This window comes from Symsagittifera roscoffensis, chromosome 7 (assembly GCF_963678635.1).
Source record: "Symsagittifera roscoffensis chromosome 7, txSymRosc1.1, whole genome shotgun sequence".
NCBI classification, from domain to species: Eukaryota; Metazoa; Xenacoelomorpha; order Acoela; family Convolutidae; genus Symsagittifera; species Symsagittifera roscoffensis.
The window spans coordinates 44,295,748-44,318,125 of NC_087068.1; the positions used below are offsets into that span (position 1 = coordinate 44,295,748).

General features: G+C 35.6%; 3 protein-coding genes across 3 annotated transcripts in view; all 3 read right to left on the reverse strand.

The window, feature by feature from the left end:
* Positions 1-22,378, reverse strand: part of LOC134851547 (paraplegin-like) — a 215,967-nt gene that overhangs the window by 71,745 nt on the left and 121,844 nt on the right. The gene's annotated exons all lie outside the window — the stretch shown is intronic.
* The window catches only part of LOC134851548 (uncharacterized), an 85,556-nt gene that overhangs the window by 26,584 nt on the left and 36,594 nt on the right, over positions 1-22,378 (reverse strand). The window lies entirely within an intron of this gene.
* Positions 10,889-14,307, reverse strand: LOC134851117 (uncharacterized). The gene is made up of 2 exons (XM_063867054.1): positions 12,064-14,307; positions 10,889-11,676 (listed from the first exon to the last, which is right to left on the reverse strand). The coding sequence occupies exons 1-2, from the start codon at positions 12,332-12,334 to the stop codon at positions 11,132-11,134; spliced, it is 816 nt and encodes a 271-aa protein (XP_063723124.1). The 5' UTR covers positions 12,335-14,307; the 3' UTR covers positions 10,889-11,131.

Sequence of the window (22,378 nt, forward strand, 5' to 3'; positions counted from 1 at the left end):
TTGTTCTAACTTTCGCGAGTTTTCAGTTGTCTCAAAAATATCTGATTATAATGCATTTTTTTTTCTAATTGAAATAAAAAAAAAACATTTCTTCAGTAAATCCGACCTTCAGGTTTTGCTAATAACGCCCTATTTTGCTATATTCGATGTACCGTGCCTTGTGAGTTTTTGTTCCGACCAGTTGAAAAATGGTGAGGAACTTTGTACTCGGTTTCTTAATTTTTTTGTTTTTGTTTTCCACGCAAAATCAGGTAACACAATCAATTATCGAAATGGGTCGAATTTATCATATTAAAGCCCTTCCAATCGTGATTCGAACGACATTAAAAATTTTCTTCTGAACTTTTTTCACGGTATCGAAAAAACCGGATTTAATTCTCGATTTTTCGTCTTAATTCTAGCGAAAAAAACAAGCGAGCAGGCTTACAACAGCTAAACTATGCCTAATTTAAGACCTTTAAACTTAACTTTAAGAAAGTAAAACCAGTTTTCGGAATTTTAGGCTCCATTTTCAAAACCAAAAATTTGAAAATTTTTTGCAAAAAAAATTAAAAAATTTTTTTCTAGTCATTTTTCGGCAAAATTTTTTGTCTAAATTGCCTATATTAGTATGACTGTCTAATATGTTTAAATTTTATCTTTACGTCAGACCCTTTTATCACGTAAAGCAGAAAAAACTACACTAAATTGAAAAAAGTCTTAAATTGTAGTTTTCTAAATTGTACAGTAACCGGCTATCCTCGTTTTACAATTTGCCTACGATTCTGTTCTAATGGCACATACGCCCAAGACAGCTAGCTCAATATAGTGCACCATCAAAATGATACAATGCCATGAGGCAGAATCTACAAAACACATATAGAAGGAAATTTATCTGCATCAAACCAACTCACTACGTGCTATAAATGGCATCATAACACATTGATATAGCCTCTCAATTTTTTCCTTAATCGGCACCATGAAGAAATAAGGAAGATAAAATATCTAATCTAATTTCTAGTGTGTTTTCAAATTTAATTTTTTTAAAAAGGTGCTGGGACGCAGGAACATGCTGCCACGCAACAAACTAAAACTAACCTAGGCTCTTTAACCTTCTCCGGAACCATTCTAGCTGTTATTGTACTGAATATTGAAATTAAGAAACTGTGAGTAGATTGAACATAGAGTAGGCTACAAGTTTCTTCGCATTATCACCAAACTTCATACTTGATATTACCACAAAACTTGAAACTTCTTCCTTGTCTCTTCCCCAGTCGTTTTCAATTTTTTATTCATTGCGGTCTTGACTGAATTTCGATGAATTACAAAACTCTTCTAAAGGCTTCTGAGCCAATGTCCACTTGAAACGAGCTGTATACCCGGCTTTTTCAACATTTTTTCATAGTCGTACATCCAAGCAGTAATATTGGCTCTGAAACATGGCCTTAGCCTTTTCCAGCCCATATATTACCTTCATTGGAACCTTAAGTATTTCACATGTCATCTCGTACAGATCTAAGCCTTTGAGACAATTCCATTGAAAAATCAGAATATATACAAAATAGAAGAAGAAATAAGAGTGCGCATACTATCAGTTTCACAGAGGCAATGCTGAGTTGAAAAAAGTTTTCGCATGTCTCGATAAAAAAATAAAGTCCCAGCTAAAGCTGGAAGTACCTGTGTGACATTTTTGATATTATTATTTTTATGAGGGATGAAATAGGTAAATTCAGAATTTCAAAATTGGACTTCGCCCATAACCCTTGTTGTTTCTCTACTGTAAAAATTTGGAACTTTCAAAACAACAGAACATGTTTTTTCAAAATTGAAGAATTGCCGTTACTGTAGGAAGAATTTTTGCAATCAGTTCTGTCAAATGATTCCTTCAGTGCAGATGACATGGGCATGTTTAAGATTCTTAGAAATCAAAAAGTTTATAAGAGGTCAAAAAATCAACATTCGATTTTTCAGAGAATCATAGTTTTACGAGTAAAAACAAACTGGATGTAGCTGCTTAGGCCAAAAGGATGTACTCAAATACTTTTTCAATTTTGGAGCTTAGTTTTCGATAAAGGTCAAATAGTTTCAAAAGACGTGCACAAAAATTTTAACCTGACTTTTTTGAAGGACAACTTATTGTGTTAAAAAAAGAAGTCATTTTTTCAGGGTAGCTTTCTACAACCCGTTACTTTGGTTGGTACCAAAACAGCGGATTGGAGAGGGTAGTTCGAGAAAGTCCAGAAATTTCAAAAAACGGTCGTAAAAAGAAAAATATAACTTTTCAGAGAGCACAAGTTCTGCAGAGGCGACGTTGCAATTCGCATTCACATGCAAAAATATGACCAATAACGCTACTGGAAATACTGAATAAGAAATTTTGAGTCTACAAAACTGCTAAGTGACACAAGCCATTTATGACGCATTAGCAGTACTAGTCATTATGAAAAAAATATATATACCAACATGCCTCAATTTATAGAGCAGACGCATTTTAATTAGCATACGAAAATGTTCATTAAAAATCCGACCCTACCCAGGTTCGAACCCTCTTATTTTGCTGCTGGTCTCCTTCCCTAGCTCTACGCTACAGAACCATGATATCTTGAAGCTAAAGTGCTTTTTGTAATATTGCAGTCTGTGTTAATATCTTTAGCATTGGCTGTACTTAACAGCAGGTTATTGATCAAAATGAACACTTTCAAAATGAACACTAATATTTGTGACTTAGGTTGAAAAAAAAGAGTTCACACAATCACAAAAGCTTTGCATGTGTAAACAACACGTTCTTTCCAAAAACACGTTCTATCCATTGAACTCAAAATCTCACAGTTAGGCGGGTGGTTTTTGAGAAAACGAAAAATTGGGTAAAAAATCCCCATAGACGTTTTCGAAGACTGTAGAAAGTATGTTAGAAGAAAAGAGACTAAGTGCAGACACACAGGTTTGTACGCAGGTCGTCCCAGCAATGCTCGCTTTTCCTACCAATACCCGTCGCTAAAACTTTTGCAAAAAGTGCAAAAAAATTTCCATAGCATTTCAAAAAAAGTAAAATGAAATAAAAAAAAAACGAATTTCATAAATTTTCAAATCATCTGTTTTTATCAAACAGAACTTCTACAGAACCATGCCTAATGGAAAAAAAATCATTTTTAAATTAGCAAAAGAACAAAACTTGTGAAGCAGAAACGAAGCCGACAATCATTGGGCAGAATCCAATCGAGTTGAAAAACTCAAAATTGTAAAAAAAAAATTACTTCGAAAGGTCCACTACTGATCTTTAATGAATAGCACATGTAACTACTATTATATTTGCTTCAAAACACAAGAAAAATCCGTGATAGGAGACATCAGCCGACATAACTGGAGCAAACAAACGAAAAACCTACAATTCAATTTTTGTTGAAGATAGTTTTTTCAATTTTATAAATACTGAGAAAATAAACACTTAGCCGTTTGTTATTTATAATAGTAATTGAAGAAGCTAAGAAAAAATGTCGTTCCAAGTTACCATTAGATTTGATCTATGCAGATGACATCGTAATATCCGCTGAAACGAAATCCCAGTCTATTGAGAAGTTTAAAATTTGGAACAAGACTTTGCAAGAACGCTGTTTAAAATTTAACGTGGAAAAGGCAAAGCTTTTGATTTCTGGCCAAAAGTGTTTTCCTCAAAAAAACCATGCACTTGTTGTCTAAAGGGAGTCGGCGCCGATTCAATGCACTGCAATTTCGGTAATCAATGGGTGCATAAAAAATGCAGTGGTCTCACGAAAAAATCTAAACATGATACTAATTATGTTTGTCCAAGATGGAATAATCCTTACAATTATAGCTCGAATCAGAATACTACTCCACGGATCAATCAAGTAATCAGTAATGTCTTCAATAACGTTAATATTCAAGATTCATTACACTTGCGAGAACAAGTATCTTGAAATCGGGAACTAGATTTGCTTTCAGAAAGCTAATATTCTGATCGATGATGCATTTATTGCGTAATTTTCAGCATAAACATAAATCTTTTCACCCAGATAACAGAATTCTTTTACAGTATCCATGGCCAATTCTCGCAAATGTAATAAATCTTAAAAAATAACGTTATTGAAGTTTAGGCCAAGGATACTGTAAAGGAATTCTGTTATCTGGGTGAAACGATTTATGTTTATGCTGAAAATGACGCAATAAATGCGTCATCGATCAAAATATTAGCTTTCTAAAAACAAATCTAATTCCCGATTTCAAGATACTTGTTCTGGCAAGTGTAAAAAATCTTAAAGATTAACGTCATCGAAGTTTAGGCCATGGATACTGTAAAAGAATTCTGTCATCTGGGCGAAAAGATTTATGTTTATGCTGAAAATGACACAATGAATGCGTCATCGATCAGAATATTAGCTTTCTAAAAACAAATCTAGTTCCCGATTTCAAGATATTTGTTCTCGCAAGTGTAAAAAATCTTAAAGATTAACGTCATTGAAGTTTAGGCCATGGATACTGTAAAAGAATTCTGTTATCTGGGTGAAAAGATTTATGTTTATGCTGAAAATGACGCAATAAATGCGTCATCGATCAGAATATTAGCTTTCTAAAAACAAATCTAGTTCGCGATTTCAGGATACTTGTTCTCGCAAGTGCAATAAATCTTACAGATTAACGTTATTGAAGACATTACTGATTAGAGACATTATTGAAGATAAAAATCTTGCATTTCTTGGGTTTTCGAATCTATGCTTAGAATGATTATTAATTTCTCATTTACTTCACAACCGACAAAAATTTGGAAAAACTCAAGGAAAAATGTAAAAATCAATTGTTATTGTTTAAAATATCAAAACTTCAAATATCAAATGAATGTTTGCAACTCGCAGGGGTGATAAAAATTGTTTTGACTATAACTGACAAAACATTTCATTCTTATCAAGAAAATTTTATATACAAAAAATTGCAGTCTGCTAGAAAAATTCGTCCTTCAACCGGCTACAAACTTTTGTTGTAACTACTTGAAGCTATTTATTTTAACGACGGTGGTGATAGTCGTTTTAAGCACCATTGTTTCTTAAGATTTCAATTATTTGAGAAAGTTGCAAATAGCAGGACCTTTTTAGTGCGGAACTTTGCAAATAGCATAAGCAGAACTTTAAGAGCAACCCCATGAAAACGTTAGAAAAAAGATCGCTTGAAACTGAACAAACAACAACAAGAGACCTTAACAAACAACATAATACAAATGGAGCTTTAAACACTCAAATCACATGTTCTAGATTTTTCTATAATCACATGTCATATCGAATGATATCAGACCTCTACGGAGATACTTTGAATAGTAATACATCAGCCATTGTAGATGCACTTGGAACATTGGCCGAATTGTTCACACTTAGAGCTTGCTGACCAGCTGAAATTAACTCATTGGCAGAAATCATTGGTTCAAGTTTGCTCCCATTACAATCCTCAATTTTGATGGTTCTCGTTTCTTCACGTTTTAATGTTACGTCTAGATATCCCGGCACAATCGACGCAACTTTCTTATACTCTTTCACTTCAAGATAGTACTCTCGCAATTTATCTTCATGTGCCGCTGTCGTTTTTGAGATAACAACAAAGGCTTCTTTTCCTTTAGCATTGCCAAGTGTCATTTTAAAACTCGGGTTTTCTACGTTCAGTCTTGCCATCAGCTTGTCATGTCGGTTCGCGAAAGCTCTGGCTTTCGGAATACCTTCAAAATTCTTGTATATCAGTTTTTCATTTGGACCTCTCAGAAATGTCTGGATTTCTTGAACTTCATGGATCGCTTCAGGTTGGTTCCACGTTAACTGAGGTTCGCCTGCGCTTACAATTTGTTCCAAGTATTTCAATCGTAGTAAGCATACTTCTTTTAGGGAATCTGATATGATGACATTTATCTTCATCTTCTTCGTCACAACATATTTCGCAATCCATTTAACTACCGTTTGATTCAGTGGCCGGTAATTTATAATTGACTCTAATAAGCGATTCGCGGTGCCAAAGTTCTTATTGTTTTCCATGGTTTCAATTAATTTCAAACTCGAATCTATATATCTTTCAAGGTGATCTGGATGCCCTTCTTTCACCAAAAATCCGATCCGGTCGCAAATTTTCTTCTGCAAAACTGAGTTATTTTTAGCTACGGTAGAAAGTAATGATAAAAGTCTAGACACATCCGAAATACTGCTAATAAGGACGTTTACTTGCTCTTCAGGAAAAACTTGCTTTTCATTCATATAACTCAAAATAAGGGTGATCGGGTCATTTGAACTTGAATACTGCCTTGATGCATACGAGTTGTAATAATAATTGCGAAAAGAACGAGTCAATCATCATCATTATTTCTTCATGCGTGAAGCCTTTTTTGATATTTTGCAGACAATTGAAAAGGTTATCGAAGTCTCTTGCATTTCCACAATTTTTTATGAAACAATGGAAATAGTGCTTGACCTCTTCTTCGGGGAATGAACTCACAGTTGCCGCTAAAACACTCGCAGTTCTGGTAGAACTTATTCCGACTTGCACTAACAATTTTAACAAATATAAGATCAGCTCCTTGCTTTCCAGATGGTTGCAGACGTCCAAAAGGCTAATCGATTCACTTTCGTTTAGTGTTAGGCCTGAACTCATAGCATCTTTCACCAAACGCTTTGCTTCTTCAATCTTCTCGTTTTGGATCAAATTTTGTATTCTTCTAACTACACTTGAAAAATCCGACTTACAAGTTATTGAGAAGTCGTGGTCTTCCCTCCACAAAACGAGAACTCTCTTCTTGTACCATTTATCGCGAGTTGCTCCTTCATTGCCACTTGGACCAGAACACCCGGATCCGAAATCTTTGGCCATCCAAAACCCATCTTTTCCCTTTTCGTTGAAGCCACTATCACCCGTATTTTTGCCTGTCTTTGATTCATAATTAATCAAGTTTTTCGCAGTCAGAGGAATTTTTAAGTTTCGAGCAGGATCAGTATTTTCAGTAAGGGATTTGAGTTCATTCAAGCTCACTCTAGTTTTGATAGTTTCGCAGACCTCGAATCGACATTTACCATTACAAGACATGTGCCAGCCGGAACCCCATCCACCCTCCCCGAACCCGCATTCTCCCGAATCCTTGATTTTAAAATTAGCAGTCGCCACATAAAATTTATATCTAACATGACCACTTTCTTTTCGATCACACTCCAACGCGGCTTTAACTCCAGTTAAAACACTTCGATCATTGCCTTTGAAAAATTGGACGATGTCCTCAGATTTTTTCGAAATAGACGCGTCTGAATATTCAAAATCAAGAGCCCAAACTAGGTACGAAGCACCAGGTATATCCATGTATCGGTTCAATTTCACACAAAGATCTTGCGTACTAGAATTGATAGTGCAGGGTGCAGGCGCTTTTCCGAGACCATTCCAGCACAGTGAATAAACTAACGCGACTCTATAACCCGAAGTGATTGTTTGTAAAGCGTGCGGACAACTAGCAAAATGAGCAACAAAAACGCATTGTGAATTACTACCTTCTAGACTGTTTTTGAACACTTTCTCCTGTTTATTATGTTTCACTACAAGATCTCCGCCACTGAAAATGGAAGGCAACTGTATAATTAAAGTACCGAACATATTGTCATGTTTTTCCGTATCTTTATGCTCGTCAAACTTGCCACCCTGTTCATAAATAAGCAACTTGTACAGAACGCCATAAATTTCTTTATCGTCCAAACCCAAATCTTTTTTAACTTTCGATTGAATAAGCTGATCAACCTTGGAAGCGAACTCACTACTATCAATCGAAAAGTATTTCGGGTCAATTTGAATACTTTTTCTCACCTTTTTATCAATCAACGTCTCTTCGCCCAATCCGTACGGAGAATCTTTGCAGTACTTTCTCACGCTTTCGCAAACAATTTTAGTCATCGGTAATGGTAAAATTCCATAACCTAGAATATTTATCATCGGCATGTTCGGAACATCAAGAACACTTAATAATCCACCTGTCGCGTAATCTCCGGAACCATTAGAAAACTTCTCAATAACTGATTTCAATTCCTTTCTCAGTTTCTCCATTGTAACCATATCAGAAGCTTCTGACGACGAAGAGCTTGCTCTGGGCTCACATTGATTTTTGAAGTCCAGTTTAACCTTTTTGACAGAAGATGCATAATAGCTGCAGTCGGATCCAGAAGAATCATCTTCAGGATCGATTCCACTCATGATGTCAATTTTTGACCTCTGCCGACCCTTGCGACGAGACCCTTCTGGTAAATCGATGAACTTTACACGTCCATGAACTTCAGCGTGGTCGATATCTTCACAGCTCTCATCTTCGTGTTGACGATCTCGCGTTGAACCGAGAACTTCGCCATTTCCTGGTGTCATCTGAAAACTGTCTCCGTTTTCGGAATCAGACTTTTCAACATAATCATCGTCATCGCAGGAATCTGAGTCTATTTCACTCGCCTCAACCTCTTCTATTTCAGAATCAACGTCCATTTCTATATCCGAATAGGCGTCCATATTTCGTTTTCTTAGTTTCTGCAATCAAAATTATCTGTCATATGATGCCTGCACCGCATAATATCACACCATCTGAAAGAGAATGAAAAAATGTTTATTGAATCCTTGTCTTAGCATACTTCAACTGAAATTCCCCAGGAAGAAAAAATACTTGGGTTCAAAGACCTTCGATTACTGCGACCAACGAAGCTGAGAAGCAACTTCGGATCCGGCTAAATCAATGCAAATCCGGGTGCTACAAATAAAAATCAAATCGCATGAAAAACTATATGAAATTAAAACCATTCAAATCGTGAATTGGACTGCAATGGAGAAAAACGGAACGATATTTTTGCTTTTTAGAGATTGAGTAAGTCAGAGGCATTGTTTGACAGGAAGCTGTTAATCTTATTGGAAAGCTTTGGTCAACTTCTAACCACTCTTCAGATCTTATGCTGCCATGTTTTTTTTAAAAACTTCGGCATTAAGGAACATAACTAACACGTGAAAAAAGCTGAAAAATAGACGACAGACGGTTCGAAAAGTGTCTTTTATGAAAAAATTTCAACTTTCGACAAAAAAAAGAAAATATACAGCCTTCAACCCCTTTCAATTCCTTGAAATTTAAGTGTTTGATACTTTTTAAAATAAAACTAATCAATTTGAGATAATTGCATTAATTTTTTAATAAAGCTGGGATTTCTGAAAATAAAAATCCATTTTTGAACCGAAGTCTTTCACGCTTTTCGTGACCTCTACACTTTTGTTATTGAAAAATGTGATTTGCCTTCTTTTCAGCAAAATTGAAAGTGAACAACTTAAAAAACTTTATTCAAACTTAATACTGAAAACAAAACGAAAAGAAATTGAAAAAAAATCGTAAAAATAAAAAAAAAAACTCAAAATTTGAAAATTAAATTTAAATTTTTGATTACCAACAAGATGGCTCAAAAAACTAACTTTACTCAAAAACAACTAAGTTTTAACGGCTTTGATTAAGCATAAATAAGTTATTTTCAGCTCTATTTTAAGCCTGCTCGCTCACCTTATTCGATCGAAATTAGACCAAAAATTTCAAGCAAGTTTTTCTCGACACTGAAAAAAATTTTGAATCACGGCTGAAAGGGCGTCAATATGATAAATCACTCGACACTTCCCGATGACTTTTTGTGGTGCCTGGTTTTTCGCGAAAACAAAAAAAAGAAAAACTAAAACACAACTGATTAAGTTCCTCCCCATTGTCCAAATGGTCGGAACAAAAAAGTACGAACAGTGACGATACTACAATCCTTAAATTAAAATTTCCCCTTGTCCACTATCTAGGACAAAAATTGACATCAATAAGTTAATAGATGAAAAGGACCAATAATTTTTGGTGGCGCCGCTTTCCTTCTGCTTATTTTAGCGTTTACCTTTTTTTGCGGGACTTTTCATAGTAAATGTGAAACTTGGCGAGGAAATCAACAAAAACTTGCATGCGCAGGATGCCAATTTCTGAAAAATTAACAGTGCATAATCTTCGTCCACCATACACGGTTGCTAGTCACATTTTTTAATGATTTCATCTATTTTTTCTCATCAGAAACAATATGACGGTTGCAACTATTCTCAAACACAGGAGTGGAAAATGCAATTTCAATTCTTATTAATGGATTTGACGAAAATACAAGTTTCAAATTTGCTATTTCTGAAAAAGTTTTGTTTCTGTAGGGGAAAACTTTTGTTCCAGAGGGGAATATTAGCCTAACCAGACAAATTCAATTTTTAAAAACAGTCGTTCGCTTTCACTGCAAAGATAATTCAAACTTATGCTCTAAATTGAAGGCCAAAATTGAAATTCTAAAACAACTTGAAACTATGAATATCGACAAACATCTAAAAGGTTTCTACTATATGTCAAAATTTCAAGCCAATAACTTTGATAGATGCAGAGAAACTAACGAAAACGTGGAAAAAAAACCGTTCATTCGCTCGATCAATTCAAAAAGTTGCAACTTCTGTGTCCCGTGACTCTACATTGTTTTGCTGACAAAGCTGGAGATGATTTTTTGAAATTAGGGCAGGTCAACACTATAAAACTTACTTTTTTTCGGTCAATCAGTTGATTGGTTTATCCACTAAGCTGTCAACCCAAATCTGCTCAAAGAACTGTATTTAAATCGTATGTCGTATGCTAAAAAACCGATATGCTGAAAAACTGGTACCAGAATCCTTAATTACAAACGTGCGAATTAATTGAAAAAAGTGAACTCTATTAACAAAAGATAATTTAGCGTTACTTCAGTGCTCTACTAAATGGCATAAAAGCAAAAATCTACAACTTCCTGCTCAAGTGTGCGCTTCTGATGTAAACTATATTCGAGTCTTTTCTGTTTTAGGGCCCAAAACTGAAATTTTTCAAATTTTGGTGGAAATTACTTACAGCTAAAGAGTAAAAAAAACGCTCTATGAACAAATTGACAACTTTGGGCCGTATAACAGAAAAAACGACCCCTTTATCTTAAACGATATAATTGAAGAAGCTGAAATTTTTAGGAAAAGTTGATCTATAAGTGTCATCGTACGTACAAAAACTACACTTTATACAAAAAGCAGTCAATATTTAAAAAGATACATTTATTTTACATATCGCATTTATTTCAATTGGCCTTTCTTGGTGTTAAAAATTAAAATGGCCTATTTTGAACTTTGCTTGATGTGCTGCAGTTTCTACGTGCAGTCTCAATTGGTTCATATCACAGCAGTGTACACCGCATAAAGTGCAGTGAAATAATTTGATCGGACCAGTTGTGGCTGTCTTCTCTTTCTTAATAGCTTCAACATGGGGTTTTGATTTCACGTGACCTTTAAACTGCCCTGGACTTGATTCGTATAAATTACACAACGCACATCTCAGAGTAAACCTTTCATCTATTTTCTCCTTTCGATTCTTCATACAGTCGTTATTTATATGCTTTTTCATTATTCCGATGTTGAAAAACACACCATAACAGAAATTACATAAAAACTTGAAATAGTATTCTTCAGGTTTAAATTTCCACATTTCGTTGATGTGTCCGCGCGAATGATTAATCAATTGTTCAAACAGTGACATTTCAGCATTGCACAGCAGACATCGAAACTGATGAAGAGGTGTTTTGCTACTGCTAGCTGCAAACTTTTCCAGATTCACCAATTCCGTTAGGGTAAGAACACTTTTTCCATCTAAAATCACCAGTCCGACCGATTTAAAAACAGACGCGAAGCAATCATGTGTTCCCTTTCGTTAGCTACCAAAAAACATCATATAACGAGGTTTTGATCAAGACCTCTCAGAAAGAGCCAAAAAAAGTCATTTAAGAATTCGCACGAGACATAGATAATTTTGACAATATGAAGTCTTTTTAGTATTCCAGGAGGGCTGGAATGTGGTCAAATTGAAAATCGACAAAAACTGTTTAAGCCCCCCATCAAAAACACCCTAGACTCATCACCCCTGCTATTTCTATCGCAAATTGAACATAAAAGGAAAGGCTCATTGTGAAATGTAAAACTGCAGCTTTTTCCGAAGAAGATATAAAATTTTGCGCCACGAAACAAACATTCGCTTACTTCTCTGTTGATGCTCATCTTTAGAAGACTGATTGTCTCTTAAGGTAGACACATTCACAAAATTGACCGAATTATTACTGCTAGGCGCAACTGTTACTGGGGCAGGCAATCGGAGGTATCCAGGGTTCATTAGACTCATCTGGGCCAGCAACTGGACATTTCTGATGTAATCTACATATCTGTGGAACGCCGCGAGTCGCTCTCTGTTTCGCTGTTCCTCGTCACAAACATGACAGTTGAGGAACCCTCTGTTGTGATGAGTATGCGCCATTTAGAGCACTGAGTTAATAATTACTGAATCTTGGTACACTATTTGTAAAGTATAGATCATGTGAAGCCTGCAGGAAGGCTTTCAAAAGGCGTTGCAATTGATAGCCAAGCACTAAATTCGGCAGAGAAGTTGAAAATATAAAACAGCAAGAGCGTTGCTTTATAGAGTACGAAAATCGAAGCTATGAAAAATTCACTAATATGGAATTTGACGATATAAACTATTTAACCAAAAATAAGCTCGCCTCTAAAACCAATATCAGAATTAACTGACACGTCAACAATTATAATATTTTCAAAAACTGAATACCTACGTCTAACCAAAAAAATATATAAGACTAGTAAATAAACAATAAAATACTGCTTGGTTTGTGACTTCAAGCAAAGACTACAGTCGCACAAAATGAAATTTAATCAACAAACACCGAAGTAGCTAATGAAGCTGACTCCAAGTACAATCGAAAAGAAAACTATGAAAAACCGTTGAATATTTTTTTCTGAGCGTCAAGCAAAAAAATTAAGATATTAACAATTCTTCATGATTTTTAAAAGTCAATCAAATAACATTGAAAAGAAACTGATATCTGAACGTACTGCTAATGTCAAACGATTAAAATCGAAGAATAATTAGTCTTTCAAGACCCTTCTAGATGTGGAAATCAATCGGACTTCGTGTCGATTTTCAAAAACCCACGATGGCGTTCTTGGTTTCGGAATGGGTCAATTTTGACCCCATTACATTAGATACAAAACAATCACATCAAACCCTACATCTTCCGGTCAAAATAACCAATAGTGTAGCGGCTCAGTTGTTGCGAGATTTTACCACCTTTTATCTTTTAGACACACAGCCAAAAAAAAACCTTGTTTTAAAACGATTTTAAAACACAGTTTTGGACTGTGCCTGACTGTTAATCATTACAAGTTACAAATTTTGGAAGATCGATTGCAAATAACCTCCATATTTGTATACATAAAAAACCGAATTCTAAACATAGCCAAAGATAGCCTTAATAAGTTTCATGGAATAAGTATTTGTGACCTTTTTGATAAAACAGCCAATTTGAGAAAATTGGGTCGACAGATAATTCTTTTATTCGGCTAGAAAAAAAATCCATTTTCAAGCTTAAAGTAAATCACGTTTTTCTCAATATTTGCATTTCGTTATTGTGTAAATTATGATCAGGTAAATAGTTAATTTACCTTCTTTTTTTACCAATAAACTTAAAACAGAGGCGAAGCGGAGCTTCACATCATTAGCGATACAACACAAAAAGAGCAAAGCAACAAAATCTACCAATTTGTTCCAAAAATTTTCTAGATTTGCCTTGATTGAATTTCATTTTGAGAAACCCATGCCAAGGAAAATAGTTGAATGTTAAATTAGCACCGGAAGAAAACTTGCGAAAAGTTAACATAGCAAAACAATTTTCTTTGAAAACTCTTTTTGTAGAACATCCCCGCTCAAAACACACACACCTAAGAATATTTTTCTTGCTTATCAATATACACAAAAATGAAGCCACCAAGCCGATATAATATCAGCCGACAATTTTTGAACCGAATAAGTAGAAAAAAATACAAACAAAATCCGAGTTGATAAATTTTTAATCAAGAAAAAGAAAGTGAGTAGTTTAGTTGATTGAAGTACAGTTTAGGGATTTTGATTGAGTGATGCCACTAGGCAAATTGTAAACATGGAAAAATCTAAAATTCGATGAGGTTACGCTTGCTAATAACATTCGTGAAAATAATCAAAAACCATTACGTCAAAAATGAGTAACGTCGTTTATTGTGCAGAACTTGCCGCCACATTCCCTTGAAGACAGAAAAAGTCCAGTCAAATTTGCAAAAAAATTCTGGAAATTTGACATTTTTTTAAAAATTGAAATTAGACGTTAAAAACCATTAACTTGAATTGAATTAAAAAAAAAATAGCTTGAACCTATAACACACCTGACTACTTATAACTAAAACTAGTTTCAGGTAATTTTAGGACAAACAAGATCAGAAACCATGCATCCGAAAAAAAAATTCTAGCAGAAAAACTCTAGGAGAAAATTTTGGCGCCTATAACAACCAGGAAAACATGAACTCTATTTACCTTCATGAAAGTACCAAAAAATCTATCAAAAAATTACAGAATTAATTACCCGGCAAAAAAGCCGACAAAAGTTGGGTCGAAATCAATAATGCCGACAAAAAATCAACTTACAGCTAAAATCTTTTTCAGCTGTAAAACAATTATCACTTGAGTCGTTCAATCCAGATTTAAATTACAGCTGTTAGACGCGCATTTTGAGTAGAAATAGAGTTAAATTTGGAGATGAACAAATTTCAGTCATCCTGTGGACAATAGTACCCGATTGCAACAACCTTGCTCATCGCAAGGGTAGAGATTCACGAAAACAAGGTCCAAACGCGACTCGAACCCGAGCGATGTCGCATGTACGAAAAATTGTTTAGGGGAAGTTAAGTTCCTGATTACAAGACACTTGCTCTCGCAAATTAAAAAAGGAATGGAGAAATCGCCTTTTCGAAAAAAAAACAAGTATTCAAAATTAAATTTTATCTAATATTTCTTGGTAGCCCTTTCCCTTCTATAGAACTGTCGCATGTGCGAAAAACCTAACTTAATTTTAGAACAACTAAAAAAACTAAACCAAAGCCTTTTAAAAATCCTTGCATCGATTGACGTTCAAATTAATTTACAATTGATATACCATTTGCCGAGCATGCCCGATTTCATTCAGTTCCGATAGAACTGTTGAAAAATTTCTTTAATAAAACGTCGGGCAACCTTTTACTGACACTTGATTGACACAATTAATACCCAAAATTTCCAAATAAAGTTTATTTATGATATTTTATTTGAGTAAAAAGATATATTCTAATTAGCCAATCACTAAGTCACTAATAGTTTATCAATAAAATATTATACGCTGTTACCTTTATCAAAACTATTCAAGCAATTTGAATGAAATTAGAGAAGACTGCTATTCAATAACTCGTCCGAACACCCTTGCTTTCTGGTTTTAATTTAGCAAGTAGAAAAACACTTATTTCAATTTCTTTCAAATTCCATACTTTTAAATATTTTCTTTAAATCCTTATAAGTTATTCCATATTTTCTAAATAGGACGGCACCAATCATGGGGTTAACGACCGCTAGGGTGTCACTTAGATTTGTAAGAATTGTCCATGTGATACTCATGTGTACCATGCGTATCACAATTGGGGCCCGATTTTTGCAGAATAAATTGATCCATTTGAAATCGGCTAAAACTCCTCGCAAATTTTGTCTCATCCTTTCTATCTAAAAAATCAACCCAATTTGTGAAAAACTTTTAAAATTTAAAACTTTTATTGTTTTTCCAGATAATTTGAATCAGTACTTAAGCTAGCTCGCGTCAACACAGATTTTTTTTTCGCTGTCATGGAATGAAATATGATTTGTTTGGAGTGCAATCAAAATCGTTTGGAGCACAATTTCAATAAAAATATGCAGTTCAAATATACCCTTCAAATGTTGATATCAAAAATAAAAATAAATATAAACGAACATATCAAATGAAACATAGCATATCTTAAAAATAAGGTTTAGCATAAAAGTAATAGCAGCTGAAATAGCAGAGATGATCAAACTTGCGCAGGGGTAATTAAGCTGACATTACATTTTCGGGCAGAAAAATTCTTGTACATAAAACCATCAAAAACTACTATACTGAGGACATACGCATAAGAGTCATTTTTGCCATCAAAGCCTTTACCACGCAATACGAGGAAAACACCATACGAGTGGAAAGAGCTGATTAATTATAAGCCGAAACCTTTCATACGGAACAAAGCGAGGGAAAAATAAAAAAAATGAAAGACCAAATCGGTAAGAACAACAAACAATAAAACCTAATAGAAAATGTATCTGAAATGCAGAAATGCTCAAAAAATGTTTTTGACGAAATCTCATAGTTGAACAAATGATTTAATTGACCTATTTAACCAAGTTGTAACCTGAAAAAAATCCATGTTCCGATTTATTATAGCTTGCTAATCGCAAGTGTAAATAAGCCAGCCAGTTATTAAGAATCGCCATTCAAATTTACTGCAATTTTACATTTCCCGACATGAGAGATAAGTATATTAGCAAACTCAAACGTTGCCATGCAAGTGTTACATCTGAATCTGTTCATTGGAGACTCATCGTCGCCACTTTTCACGTTTGCCATGTGACGTTTGCCGTTTTGGTGCTGTATCAAACTGGACTTTCCAATCACTGACATGCCACATAAATTACAATGGAAACTAGGGGGCTTCTCTTTTTTCCCGGGCTCAGAGGCTTTTCCCTGGGCACTTTTCGACTTGACTTGAGAGGCTTGCTGTGCACCTTTTCGACTTGTATACGCAGCATCTCCAGATCCTGCAGCAGAAACATCTGATTTTTTCTTCGACTTTCGCTTGGGAGTAACTGATACGGCTGAGTCGTTAAGCGAAGGCAAAGATTCATTAGTCCTGTCTTCGTACAAGGATGCAACTAAAGGATTATGATTGGAATATTCCGACGTCGGGTTGTCGAGAAAACTAAAATGATGAATTCGCACTAATATCTCGAAGTGTTCGGCCGACAGCAAATTGCGCTTTACGAGACATTCCACGTGATCCATTGATTTGAGATGCGCCAAGAAATCTTGCTCGTTTTTCTGATTTGTGTCACATAGGAAGCAGCGGTAAAAATCAGAGTCTGCCATGATTTAAGAATCTTTTCAGCACTGAGAGTACTCAATTCAAAGCCAATATCGAGGCTGACCGCAGTCTTCAATTATACTGAAGCGGTCCCCATTAAATATCTGAAAATACATGCAAGTGAGTCGGCATGTAATTGAAGTTGATAGGGGGCAGTACAACAGTGCCGAAGTACAACAGGGGTGCGTATTCATAGGTTCCAAAATGAAAAATCAGTCCCATAGGTTCCAAAATAAAAAAGCAGTCGCATAAGTTCCAAATCTTTCCAATTGGTCAAAAGACTAAATTAGCCGAGTCTCGGTTTAAGGTCGCCGGTGGGCGCGCTACGCGCGCGTCGCCGCTTCGCGGCGATAACCGGCTCTAAATTTCGTATAGAGTCCTACCCTTTGGTGGCAAGCTCGCAACACGTTGGCGCGGCTGCGGCGGTCACTATTCTGCAGCTTGAGTTTATGCTGGTTGAACAGTAAACAATCTATCCATAAATTCGTTGGCTCAAATTTCAACCAATCAGAATTCAAGAAGATAAATTTTGGAACTTATGCGACTGATTTTTCATTTTGGAACCTATGAATATTGGAACCTATGGGAATTCACCACAACAGGTGGGTATTCACAAGTACCAAAATGATAAATCAGTCCCATTTGTACCAAAATAAAAAATCAATCGCGTTAGTACCAAAAATAATCAATTGGCCTAAGGCTATTAAGCCGACTACTTTAAGCTCTTGGTTTAAGGTCGCCGGTGGGCGCGCTACGCGCGCGTTGCCGCTTTGCGGCGATAACCGGCTCTAATTTTCGTATAGAGTCCTATTCTCTGTTGGCAAGCTCGCAACACGTTGGCGCGACTGCGGCGGTCACTATTCTGCTGTTTAGTTTTCTTCTGGTTGAACAGTAGAAAATTAACGTAATAAGTCGTTGGCTCAAAATTCGACCAATCAGAAATCGAGTTGAATAATTTTGGTACAAATGGGACCGATTTTTCATTTTGGTACAAATGACCGTTGGTACAAATGGGACGTCACCGTACAACACTGCCGAAAAAAAAATTTAGTTCAACAGTGCCGAAAATATGATCAATTTTTCACATATTAAGTTCGGCAATCAAAAATTAAACGGCGAACGTTTACAATCTTAAGTAGCACTTAATATTTTGGGAGAGAAAATTTGGAACTTAGACGTTTTGGCGCCAAAATAATTGTTTAATTTGCAGTTGCAGACATTTTTGGCGCCGAAATTGGAGTGATTTTCTTTGATAATTAGCGTCAGTAATTTCTCGCTCTTTAGAAAATGCGTTTAAATTATTCTGAAATTTTCCCGCCTTTTTCGGCACTGTTGTACTTCGGTACTGTCTCATGAACCAATACACAATTTTTGCTTTTCTTCATCCCAATGATCCTGCAACTATTTGAACAGCAACTTCTGCTTTTGTTTCTGTAATCGGCGTGAATATGCTGGAATTCCACCATTCGAATTCAGTTGATATGTAGTGTTCTTGAATAAGCCAAAAAGATGATATAAATTTTCAAACTCTTCATCGCATAGACAGCATAATGATTGGTCTTTTATACCAATTTTCCACAATAATTATTTATAACGTTAACAGTTTTAAAACACCGATAGAAACGTTTCTTTTCAAAACAACTTAGTTGTCTGTTTTTCATAACCATTCGACTTAACCCTCCAAATTTTGTCGGTCAACCATAAACTTTTCGCAATTGCCTGTAATCTGGTTTTTTCCATGCTTTCTCGCGAAGTGAGTTTTGATGTATTGCGTGGTAGATGAGGCGAAAACTCGTAGAGTCATCAACATGCAAAAATGACTGATTTAATTCCAAGCAATTTTCATCCGCTTCTTCGATGGTTATCCCTACTGTTTTAAGATACCTATTCAAGAGCTTTTGACTCTTTTCGTCCCCCAAATCTTTTCGGGGGATAAAATGTGAACTTTTTAAAAGCTAACTTTGAATATAGCCATGATTCGTTCAAAATTAACCACAGTAAAATAGAAAATTGAATTTAACATTGATTTGTGTAATTAACAGCACACAAATGCACTCCCGCATAAACAATGCAAAATCTAATTTTATTTGCGCGTTTGTAAGCAATGCATATTCTACAAAGATTATTTTTCAGAATTAATAAATGCTGTGGGAGGGCAATCTACGGTACGGTACGTCACTTAAGGGGGAGTTGAGGGTGGAGATTGTACAGTTGATCCAAGAAGAAGAAGAAGAAGAATTTATTTCTCAATAATTGTGAATATATTCCAATTTGTAACATCAATCAAAATAAACACATACACAAAATGGAGAAGATAGATAACAGACAAGCATGTATAATGAGAATCTACCAAAGTTTGGTTTATAAACAATAAACAAACTATCAAAAAAAGGAAGAAAAAAAACATTTTTCTTTTTATTTATATTAACTTTTCCTTATTTAGGAAGAAAAAAACAATGAACTATCTATTATTCTTAATGTGCAGCTGGAAATATTGCACACAACTTTAGTATATTATACATGATTTCAAAAAAAAGAGAAAAAAAATCCTTTTTTTTCTATGTTGTTTTTCGAAACGAAAAAACTATAATTTGAAAATTGGGTGAAAATACTGTTTTTGGGTGTCCTGCACGTATGACGACCAGGGTTGGGAACTTATTAAAAAAGGTTATTGTTCCTACTTTCGATACGAAAGTAACGGAATATTTGTGCTCGGGTGGGTTTTTTTTTTCTTCAGACAAATTTCGACTTTTTACCTAGCCATTTTTGACGGAATTTTTTATATCATTCGAAAGCTATTGTTGTCCTGAGCTCAAATTTGAAAAGATATTTCACCTGTGATCATTTTTCGTAAAGTTATGGGGGTTTAAAGATTGCCATTTTGGCCAATTTGGGACTATTAACGCGCGATATATTTCGCGCTATTAACGCGTAAGCGGATATTTAATCCCTCTTAAAATCGTTCCAAATTGGTTGAAAGAAGCTTATTTGCCATAATTGATTTGTTACAAGGAGCTAAATCTATCCTTTTGTACTTTATATGGCGTGTGGGGGGATGATTTTTATAAAAAATTTCAAATTTAAGAAAAAAAAATTTTCATTTTATTTTATTACATTTAATTTTTTTCATGTTATTACTGCTCCATAAAACCATAAAAGGCAGTCGGAACATTCAGGGCTTCGCCCTGATACGAGCAGTCTTGTTTAACTTTCAATTTAACTTAGCTATTTCCTAAAAATATAGGTAGTACTTAGCATCACATCCTTTCAACAAAAGCTACAGAAGCTTGGTGGGTTGCCTGTGGCCGAATGGGTTTCAACCCCAAGTTGGTGACACTTGTTTCGACTATAATGGGCGCATAATGCATAGTCTACATAAGCTCAGAGGCTTATATTAAATAGTTTCAGATACTTGAAATGTTTACCGGGGTAGCAATGGTTGCCCCGCGATAAAATGTCCGACAGAAGATATCACTTGCTCAAGACATCATCTTCAAAAATCTCCTGATTGCGGATTCTCAAGCACGCCATCTTGATTTTCCAAATTTCAATATCTTGTCCCTACCTGGGGCTCGAATTGGTGCGGTCCAAAACTTCTTACCCGAGAAAGACAAATTCAACATCATCGCTCTGCTCATCGGCGGAAACGACGCCTTCAACGGAAAAGACCCCTCCAGTATACCTGCAGGCGACATTGCTGAAGAACTGTCGAAGCTAGCCGAGGAGCTGTGTGAACGAGCCAAAAAAGTTTTCGTCATCGGAATCCCTCATCGTAGTGAGAACCGAGCTCGATCTGCAAAAATAAACGAATTCCTAAGAAAGATAAAAGGAACTTGGAAGTTTAGAGGAGTGAGTGAAAAAATCCACAGCTCATATCATTTGAAAACTGACGAAGTGCACCTCAGTGAAGAAGGTCTGAAGGGCATTAAAAGTATTCTCAAGAATAAAATCTTATACGATAAACATTCGAACATCTGCAATACAGAAGGACATCTGGTATATTACGAGTGTCGTTTCAAGAACTGTCAGTGCCCCTATTAACGTAAGTAGAAATAGTGAACCGCAGGCCTCCCCTTTTCGGGAACCACCAGGTTTGTCTATTCCTTCTTTTTCCCCTGAGTGAGCCACAGGCCTCCCCTTTTCGGGAACCACCAGGTTTAACTGTTTTTCTATCCATAGTATAAGCAAAAATGGGCAAAAACTGCAAAACATGTAAAAGAGGCTTTGCCGGCAACGAGAAAACATACACTTGTGTCGCATGCAACGCTCAAATGCATTTGGAACCAACTTGTGTTGGGTTGTCTCTAGTGGCCATAAATGGAATAAAAGAACTAGGGCCGAATGTCATGTTGCTTTGTAATACTTGTTTGCAAAATAATGAACGAGACAACTTTATAAGATGCAAAACCCTGGCCAACATAGACGAGAAGCTCTCAAACATTGATGTAACTGAAAGCCTTAAAAGCATGGAAAGAAGACTTACCGATTTAGTAGATCAAAAAATTGGAAATGCAATGAAAACGACATGCGATAAAGTGGAAAAAACTTATAGTGCCGTTGTAGCTGCTGAAACCACCACCCGGATAAATCAAGCTCAAACCACTCAACATGCTGCCAGATCTAACTCTGATCACAACATAAATCAAAGTTTTAGGATACAAGGGGTCAAAGAGGACCCTGAGAAAACAAAAGGAGAAAACCTTGTCCCAACAAATGACGAAGTAAACGAAATACTAGACATAATTGGAGTGAAGCCGAAAATAATAGAACTAAAACGACTGGGAAAATTTGATCATAATCGAATGAAGCCAAGAACACTGCTGGTAACTGTACCTAGCGAACATGAAGCACGACTAGTACTAGCAAAAAGCCGAGAAAAGCGAGAACAATTGGTCGAAAAAGAGGTCTACCTGCTACCAGCATTGACCAAAGAGAGTGCAATTAAAGAGAACGAAATCCTTAAGAAACGAAGACAACTACTAGATGAAGGCGTTCCTCGCGAAAAGCTGAAAATAAGGAATCTAGAATTGTTCAATGATGGTGTGAAAGTAACTATTGACACTGAAGTTCAGGAACCCCAGCATTGACTAGGATTCCTCAACATTCTGCAACTAAATACTAGAAGCCTAATCAACATAGAGAGAAGAACTAAGCTAGCAAATGCAATTGCAGTTGGAAATTTTAATGTCATATGCTTAAGCGAAACTTGGCTTAACGAGAATATTCAATCATCAGAGCTTTTTCTAAGTGAATATAACATCTATAGATCTGATAGAGCTATTGTGAGTGGTAAAAACTGTCACGG

What these genes read in the sequence shown, in the direction of transcription:
- LOC134851117 (XM_063867054.1), bottom strand. Translation starts at nt 12,334, where the DNA reads ATGGCGCATACTCATCACAACAGAGGGTTCCTCAACTGTCATGTTTGT. An exon ending in AGATGAGCATCAACAGAGAA is followed by an intron (nt 11,677 to 12,063) that starts GTAAGCGAATGT and finishes TGGTGATTTTAG; the next exon opens with ATGGAAAAAGTGTTCTTACC.